Consider the following 9713-nt stretch of genomic DNA (forward strand, 5'->3'; position numbering starts at 1 on the left):
GCAGCCATGGACCCTTTGTGACTACGCATACCCCAGAATTTACTGTGCACCATTGACGATCCTGAGAGTCCAGAGACAGCCCTTATGGCCGTGACAGGGAGCACGGAGAGTCCAGAGACTGCCCTTATGATCGTGACAGAGAGCATGGAGAGTCTACGGCCTCCTTGGCAATAACGGGGTAGAAAGAAACTTCAGGGATGGCCTCCTTGACTGTGACAGGGGACAGGGGGAATGACATCTGTGGCTGTGACGGGGGGAACAACCTCCATTGCTGTGACAGAGGGAACTACCTTCATGGCAGTGACAGGGGAATGACCTCCATAGCCGCGACAGAGAAAACAGCCTCCATGGCAGTAACAGGGAAACAAAATCTGTGGCTGTGACAGAAGAAATGACCTCCATGGCAGTGACAGAGGATCGACATCCGTGGCAGTGACGGGATTACATGCATGGCTGTGACGGGGGAACAACCTCCATAGCCGTGTCAGAAGAAATTACCTCCATGGCAGTGACAGAGGAAACGACCTCCATGGCCATGATGGGAACGACATCAGTAGCCGTGACAGGAGGAACGATCTCTATGGCAGTGACAGGGAAACAACATCCGTGGCTGTGATGGGGGGAGTGACCTTCGTGACCGTGACAAAGGGAATGACCTCCGTGGCAGTGGCAGGGGTATGACATCCGTGGCAGTGATGGGGGAACGATATCCATAGCTGTGACGGGGGGAAAACAACCTCCGTTACAGTGACAGGGGGAACAACATCCATAGCTGTGACGGGAATGAAATCTGTGGCAGTGATGGGGGAACATCCTCCCTGGCCATGACAGGGAAAGTTATCCGTGGCCGTGATGGGGGGTGTCAAGCATGCCGCACAATTTCCAGGGTAGCCCTGTATCAGTGCATGCATTGGTTTCACAGTCACGTGATCAACGACAAACAAAAGGCTTGATGCAGCGCCATGCAGACTGATCGGTGGCTGACTTGAAGCAGTGCATGCCGGTAAGAAATTTTGTCCGACTTGAGACAGCGCTGACGCCATGTGACTGTGACGTATGGCTTCAAAGTACCGCGAGAGCTATTCGAGATCAGCCGCCTGAGTTATCCAGCGCAGTTTCTGAAGAGGAGCTGCATGAGCTCTGATGACGACACAGTTGTTTACATTATATATATATATATATAGAGAGAGAGAGAGAGAGAGAGAGAACGAATGTGCGCATGAGAGAGATCGAGTGTGCCCGAGAGCGAGCGAACCTGCGCGAGAGAGACCGAATGTGTCTGAGCATTACTAAATTAGTAAACATTGATCAGATTATATGCAGTCATTAAAACAATTCTAGGAGCGGAATTTGGGGACCAATATTACAGTTTCAAAATTGGGATAAATGTTTAATAGAAAGAACACAACAGCCATTTACTGTAATTCTACCATTTAAATACCATTTTACATTTGCAGCAATGGTTACAGCTGTAATTCTACAATATAAAAAATAATACATTACATAAACAATACATAATTAACATCTTTAGTAGCATATCTACTAGTATATACAGACATATCAAACTATTTTTCAGAAGATGGAGAAAAAATAAATAAAGAAGAAATAGATTATTAGCTATTTATTAAAGCACAGACCAAAAAAAAACAAAACAAAACAAAACAAAAAAACAAACAAGAACAAATAGGCATTGAAAATTGGCCGGCATAAATCCTAGCATAAATAGCCTATAAAGAGGAAGTTAAGAAAAAGGAAAAAGCACCATCCTTTAAAACATTTGTTCATTTGTTCAATTAAATTGTCATTATTCATTTACCCTGATACACAACTCCCTTTCTTCAGCAGAACACAGACATTTTTGGAAAGAAATTTGAAATTTGTAGATGCATACCATGAAAATAAAAGACTGCAATCATTGGAAAGTCCAAAAGTAATGCATGCACAACCTGATCATTTAATGTCTTATAGCAAAACAATAGGTGTATAAAAAAACAAACAAACAAATAAAGCTTTAAAAGCTCTTCCTGTCTGCACTCAATTCATTATAAAGCTGTATAATAAATATGTTGCCATGTTCATGTGAAAATAAAGTGATGCTTTGATTGCAATAGAAGAATGAACTTCACATGAGAATTTCAAACCGAATTTCAAACGGTATCAGAGCCCTGGTCAGAAGCACTAGTTTAAAGTTGAGAATGTTTTACACATGTTTGAGAATGTTTGAACCCATTTTCTTGCATTATGCATACAGAGCTTGAATTTCCTGCAAATTAAAAAAATGCATTTGTGTTCTGATAAAGAAGGTCATGTACACCTGAATGGCATCAAGGTAAGTAAACAATGAGAATCTTCATTTTTGAAATTATACTGCTTTATATTTTAATCATTATGATATGATGAGTTTTAAGAGGGAAAAACAGTGTTAAAGAGAAAAGTGTAAATTGTGCAATCCAATGAGAAGAACTAGTTTAATAAACCTTAAGAAGAGACCACTAAAAAAAAGAGATAGGTCTCTGGTTGGCGGCGGCGGTGTGAACGCACGGTAATGCAAAGTGCATTTTTCACTAATTTTCATCCAGATGATTGCCTACAAAAAATATGAGTCACCTTCATTGATAAGTAAAGAAGTATTTTCAAAAACCTTACATTATATCATCAAATGTATCATAGGCCATTATAAAAAATGGCATGTTGCCTCAAGGCAACATTGTACCTTAACTGAATCCCATAAGGCCATGCATAGTAGTTTGGAATACAAGTATATTTTATTGGTAAGGAAATGAGTTTGAATTATCTTAATGTATTTCAATAGGAATCCACACAATGAGGAATTTCATGTGAGGTCAAACAATTTCAGTACACCTTTACTTTATTGCAACATAAAAAGCAATCAAAGATTTTCAGGTCTACAAGAGTTTTCATTCCTCTTCAAACTTGTATTTCAGCGTTCTATGCCAAGATTCCTGCAAAGTACAAAACTTATTGTTAGAAACATATTGTTATTAGTTACTAATTTATTGCAAGTAACGTGACAGTTGTGAAAATAAAAATAATTTCCTCATCCTTGTGACATTTAAAACCTGTTTCTGTCTGTAGAACCCAAAAGCAGATCTCAAGCATACTGCAACCTCACCATTCACTTTCACTGCATGAAACACAAGCAGAAAAAAAGTGTAAATCATTCATGAATCCATTCTTACATAAACTCATCTCATTCAATTAAATGCAATAATTTATGTAAAAAAAATGATATTCTGTAAAAAAAAAAAAAAAAAAATCTAAGTATTCTTTTGAGCTCCAAAAATGTTCAAGAAAAGATTAAAAAAGTATATAAGTTCACAGTTATGAGTTGTAAATCTTCTGAAGCTTCTCATAGCTTTTTGTAATAAAAAAGACTTTCAGTTATAAGACATTAATAGTCTCTGACAGAGATGTCTTATATTCAAATTGGTCACAATGCAAATGAATAAGGCATAAGAAAAAAGGTACCGAGCATCACTGAGGCCAAACCTGTCATATTATTTATCTGAGTAATGTGAATGATATCCTATTTATTAACAGTTTATCAAGCGAAAGACTTTTGTCACATAGGTGGAGGCAATATAAGGAAGAGAGTCTAATTACAGCAGAATCAAAATTTATTACAAAAAACTCAGAAAACAGAACAACCAGTACAACCTGACTTAAAACGGACAACTGAACAAAGGAAACTGAGGACTTAAATACACAGGGGAAAATGAGGAAACTAAATGAACAACAGATGAAGTTGATTAGTGACTAACTGACACACACAAGTAAACAGGTCAAAATACAAATGCAGGGAATCCTGGATCAACATCTTTGTTGATCCTGAAACAACATTCCAAACCAATCAGATCTGAGGGACGAGTTTACAGTTTCAATTTGTTTCAATTTATCCATTGTGGTACAATGTTGCCTCGAGGCAGCAAACTGTTGATAAATAAATACATTTAAAAATAACGAAAATGTATATTGATATTGTTCTAGTGTCCAATTTTAAGAAGGAAAAATATCACAAATAATTTTTATCCTCATTTATAATATATTGTGTACCATAGAGGGTTAAATGGTGAGTAAAGATATTGTTTCTCATTTCATTTGGTATGGTATTCCACAATTGAGCTGCTCTTACAGAAAAATATTTTATTATATTAATGAAAATAGTATATTTGAAAAAAAAAGAAGGTTTTACTGGTTTTACTGTAATTACATTTATAAATATGAAATTTAACAAAAATTTTATTAAATTGATAATACATTATTATTTTATTATTATTATTATTATTTCTTTATTTGGAGGGATATATTCATAAAACCAAGTAAAAAAAATTCTGAACAATTGGTGTCAGTGTTTAGTCATGTATTTATGGTTCAATTTTGTCTCAACACATTTCCTGTTTTTACAGTGGGAGGAGCCGTGTGTAAAGGGAATACAGTCGGAACATCACATGACAGCACAGACACCAGGAAAACACAATCCACAAAGAATCCCAGATGAGCAAGGTAAATGTTCTTCTTCTCACTGTCGATCAATCTATTATTGATTTCAGACCTGGTCACATTATCAGTAATATCAAATGTTAGATCAGAGAGAATAAGTTCCAAAACATTTTTTCAATAATTTCTAAACATAAATAAATATGCAGTAACATATATTATTTCACATAATATTTTCATGTCATATTTTCAGATGGTTCCAGTGTTGATGTTACTCATGGTAGCTCTTGTAGCTGCAGATGAGCCACTGATGGATCTCACAAGCCCAGTGCACTGTGATGCAGTTACTATGTGTCCTGAAGGATCAACATGCTGTCTGAGTCCTTATGGAGTATGGTACTGCTGTCCATTCTCAATGGTAAATCATAGTAAAACTATTTTTATACTCCATTAAGTTTAAGGTTTAACCTTTGTTTTTTCTGCCCGCTCCTTCAGGGTCAGTGCTGCAGAGATGGAGTTCATTGCTGCCGTCATGGTTATCACTGCGATTCGACATCGTTCCAGTGTTTGAGGGGGTGGTTGAGATTGACGTCTACTCCTCAGCCGGCCTCCAGAGCTATCCAGAAAACTCAGGTGTGTCAGTGCTCTGCCTGTATGACTCCACAATAAAAACAAACTGCAACCAGTAACGCAACCTATCACGTTACCTGTGACCTACATACTTGACAATCTTAATGTCATATGATTTCAATGTGAATGTCATATGACTTCCAATCACCATTTCCGGCAGTTATAAAACATGGTTGAACATTTTCAAGCTGCAAACAATAACTTTTGAAACAATTTTTAGGCTTCAAAAAACAGGTAACACTTCCTGTATTTGTAATGCATTATAAGGGAAGCAGGAATACAAACTAAAAGTCCTTGAAAATGAAACCAAGACCAAAATACAATGAAAACGTGACAGTGTTATAATGCATTGTTCTCTTAAAATTTATAATCACAAATAGGTAAGTATTATTAAGTACTGAAATCGTTGTTATGATTATTTATCAGATGATACAACATATTATAAGGTTGTTTGTAAGGCATTACGCATGTATTATAATGCATTAAGAATACCTGTCACAATCCAGTTGCAAATAATAGTAAGAGAGGATCTAAGTGCAGCAGGGAAAGGTTTTTTAACAAAAGAACTAGAAATAAATCACTCTTGACCATAAAACTGAAACAACTGGTAAAACGTAACGTTAACAGACAACTGAACAGAACAAAACACAGGGCTTAAATACACAAAGCCAACAAAGGAACTAGTGAGATAACTAGACACACCTGAAGTGAGACTTAAATCAGTCTGTAACTAGAGACAAACAGGAAGGGAAACAGAGAGAACAGACTAGAAGCTAATGACATACTAATATAAAAATACAAATATGAATGAAAACAAACTCAGAAATGTGACACCCTTATAATACAGGCTTCATAAAAAAAAAGTTTTCGTTTATCATATATAATCATTTCAATATTAGTCTTCGTTCATTAAAATAAACAATGGAGCATTGAATTCTGGGTGGTTTAAAAGCAGAAATGTACTTTAGTTCATTATATTGTGTTATATTTATTTAAAGGCACAATATGTAAGATTTTTGGATTAAAATATGCAAAAACCACTAGAATAATGTTATATATTTTGTTGACTTGTGTACTTACATTATCCCAAATGTTTCCAAGAATGTTTAAATCCAGAGAAATAAGCAGTTTTAACTGCTGCCTGTGCGTCACCTATCAATGACATCATACCCGCATTACCCTCCATTTCTAGAAACCATGGAAACACCAAAGACGCTTTAATATATTAAGTGTTTTATTAGACAGGTGGGGATGGATACATTCATTGACAGAAAACTAATTATGTTATATAGCTCAACACAGTAATCTTATTGTTTAAATCTTGTTTTCTTGATTTACAGCGAGTACCATGTTTTATCATGCCTAATATCGATCTAGCTTACTGCAGTGTGCAACAAGTGTCTCATAGTAGCCATCAAGTGAATGCAGAGTAGCACTATAACAACTTTAAACACGCAAATATATCTAATATGATAAAACAGCGCTGCTTTCCCCCACACACTCTAGACTGGTAGTGGCGACTGCGGCATAATAAAAGTCCTGCTGCTCCCCAATCGTTCCAGCGGCCTTGTTTCTGCTCACACAACACTCTGTCCTGCTCTGCTTCATACTACAGTAGCGTTAATAATCTCATCCATGAACATGATTTCTGACCAAGTCACATCCCGATTCTCTTCCACCGGCTGTAGACGTGAAGACAACATCTCCCATGATTCCACGAAATCTACGCCTTTGTTTTGAATAAGCGACCTTATGTGGCGAAAATTTACATATTGTGCCTTTAAGTTGTAAAAAAATTAAATGGTCCATTTAGAGATTTTCTAAGCAGGTGAACTTCTGGTTATGTGTTTACTAACATAATTCTTGTGAATTGAAATGAACAGGATCTTGAAAGGCAGACCGAGACTGAGATTGTTCACTGTGAGGGAAATGTCTACTGCCCAGCTGAGAAGTTCTGCTGCAAGACTACGACTGGCCAGTGGGGGTGCTGCAGCGGTAAAACAAACTTCATGTTGCTGTATTAATCATGCCTAATCATCAAGCTGAAAGAAATGTGGATGCATTATAGATTTAATATAACCTACCTGTTTTGTGTTCTCTCATATTAAAAGTTGTATTTCTGTCTTTTTAGGGATGGTGTTGTAAGTGAACAACCCCCGTGAACCTCTTATCAAAGACTGTCAAAGTGCAAGACGCTTTCAAACTTCACTGTTACTCTTGAGGGAATAGATTAATCCTACATCCAAACTGAATTTGTTTTTGAAGAAAGTGTTTGCATTTTTAATCATCCAACAATTCATGGTATTTTGTTCATGAGTGAATCAGTGTTTCTGAATGAATCTTTTAAGGGAACAAATAATTCTCCTTCACTTTAATCCACTGACTAACTCATGTTTGTTTCCTGGAGTCTCCTCAGATACATTAGGAAAAGCCTACAACTATACTGTACGAGTTACTCTTGTTGTACCATGTATATGGTCCTAAACATATACTGTGCATAATATTCATCGTTTCTGTATGCATAGAACAGAATCAGAAAGAGCTTTATTTCTGAGTGTTTACACACACAATAGTTTTATGACTAAACAAATATGTTATTTACAGTTGTACAATTCTGAGATGTACAAATGGACAGTTATGATAGACAATGTATAGTTATTAGAGTTTGATCTGTTCAGACTGAATATATACCCTGAGGGATAAAACTGTCCTGGTGCTCAGTGCTCTGTAGCGCCAGCCAGAGGGCAACAGTTCAAAGAGAAGTTGGACTGGGTCTGTGGGGTCTAAAGTGATTTTCTCAGCCCTTTTTCTCACTCTGGAGGATAAAAAGATCTTGGAGGGTGGGCAGGGGGAACCAATAATCTTCTCAGCTGTCCTTTTCCACTACGGAGTCAATGTGACACAGTGATTGACAAAAGAGGTGCAGGGTAGTTATTCTCTCCAATCAAATGAGCTCTGTTGGTTTATAGCAACCCTTCAGATTAATGATTGTATATCACTATCACTGTTCTCACCTGCTATAAACCTTATAGCATAAAGCGCAAAAAATGTATTTAAAAATATGCAGCAACATACAAATAAAGGTTCCAAAAGCAGGCTTTTACAGCGAAGTCATAGAAGAACCATTTTCCACTATATGTTCCATGGATGTTAAAGTACAATCAATGCCAATTAAACTTTAATAAACTTTATTTTTAAGATTGTACTGTGCAAGGCACATTAATATTCAATCTCATAATAAACTCAGAACTGAAACTGTATCCTTGTGTTGTTGTCTTTATTTAAACACTGATTAAATAAATCACACCTAAATTGCAGTTTCTTACAAACTGATCACTGAAGAGTTTCCATGTAAACAGATATTAACAGTCACATTTTATACAGACAGTATTTGCCCTCTTTTCTGTGTTACCTTCATAGTTTAAGAATTTTTTCTTGCTCTTTGCTTTTGTTAGCTTCTCATAACTGGAGGTTGGTTGAGATTTCCATCTTCTCCTCAGCTGGCCTCCAAACTGTCAGTTTGTTTAAGTAAAGAAACCTATGCAACCAGTAAAACAACCTATGTTACACTGACCTGCATACTTGACAATCTATACAGACAATGTCATGAGACTTCTAATCACCGTTTCCGGCAGTTATAAAATACGGTTGAACATTCTCAAGCTGCAAACAATAACTTTTGAAACAATTAAAGACATTTTTAGGGTTTGAAAAACACTAGATTATCAATCATTTCAATTTCTCCCTCCGTTTGTTCACATAAACATTGAGGAAATGAGGAACCTGGGTGGTTTAAAAGCAGAAATGTGCTTTAATTATATTTCTGTTACGGTTAGCAGGGAAGAGGAGAGGCGAGGATCTACTCGCAGCTATTAAATAAACACGCAAACAAAGAATACAAACAGGGATGATGTAAAACCAAACAAGAATCATAAATCGAAACAGGAAGAAGAAGATAATAATCCAAACAGGGAAGGAAGGAGACAATAAAACAACTAAGGAACGGAAACACAAGAGCTTTACAAATGTAACCCGTGCGGCTCGCTTATGCCCAGCGTGATGTGCGGCCAGCGACACCGGGTATTAAAACTTGGTCTGCGTTGTGTTACGTTGTGTGGATGGAGAAACAGACACGGGACAGCAGGCAGCAGATTCACTGGATCGTTTTACTGTATAACAGAGACATAAGCAGCCTCAGATCGAGTGGCCCTTATAACACTCTCTTCCATTGAATCACAGTTCAAAAGGGCGGAAGAAAACATGAACATAAGGAAAATATATACAGAAAAACATACCTGTATAACAGAGACATAAGCAGCCTCAGATCGAGTGGCCCTTATAACACTCTATAAAACAAATATGGTGCATCTCCATTACCATGTGCTTTTCACATAAATGACAGAAATATACCTCAAAGAATGTAAAATAACAAAAATAATCCCAAGGATAGATAAAATAGTACTTTACACATAAGTATGGGTGGAAATACAGATATAAAAGATATAATTAACATAAGGATTAAATAAAATTAACAGGATGACAAAAGAAACCTACCTCTTCCATTGAATCACAGTTCAAAAGGGAAGAGGAGGAGACAGGACAGGAAATTAGGTCATACTGTGACC

General features: G+C 36.6%; 1 protein-coding gene across 1 annotated transcript; it reads left to right on the top strand.

Moving 5' to 3' along the window:
• The first annotated feature begins 4475 nt into the window (after positions 1 to 4475).
• LOC137037229 (progranulin-like) lies at positions 4476 to 8338 on the top strand. The gene is made up of 5 exons (XM_067411051.1): positions 4476 to 4524; positions 4712 to 4876; positions 4954 to 5091; positions 6972 to 7083; positions 7220 to 8338. Exons 1-5 carry the CDS (start codon positions 4516 to 4518, stop codon positions 7231 to 7233), a joined length of 438 nt encoding a protein of 145 aa, XP_067267152.1. The 5' UTR covers positions 4476 to 4515; the 3' UTR covers positions 7234 to 8338.
• The last annotated feature ends 1375 nt before the right edge of the window (positions 8339 to 9713 follow it).

The sequence above is a fragment of the Chanodichthys erythropterus genome, chromosome 15 (genome assembly GCF_024489055.1).
Source record: "Chanodichthys erythropterus isolate Z2021 chromosome 15, ASM2448905v1, whole genome shotgun sequence".
Classification (NCBI taxonomy): Eukaryota; Metazoa; Chordata; class Actinopteri; order Cypriniformes; family Xenocyprididae; genus Chanodichthys; species Chanodichthys erythropterus.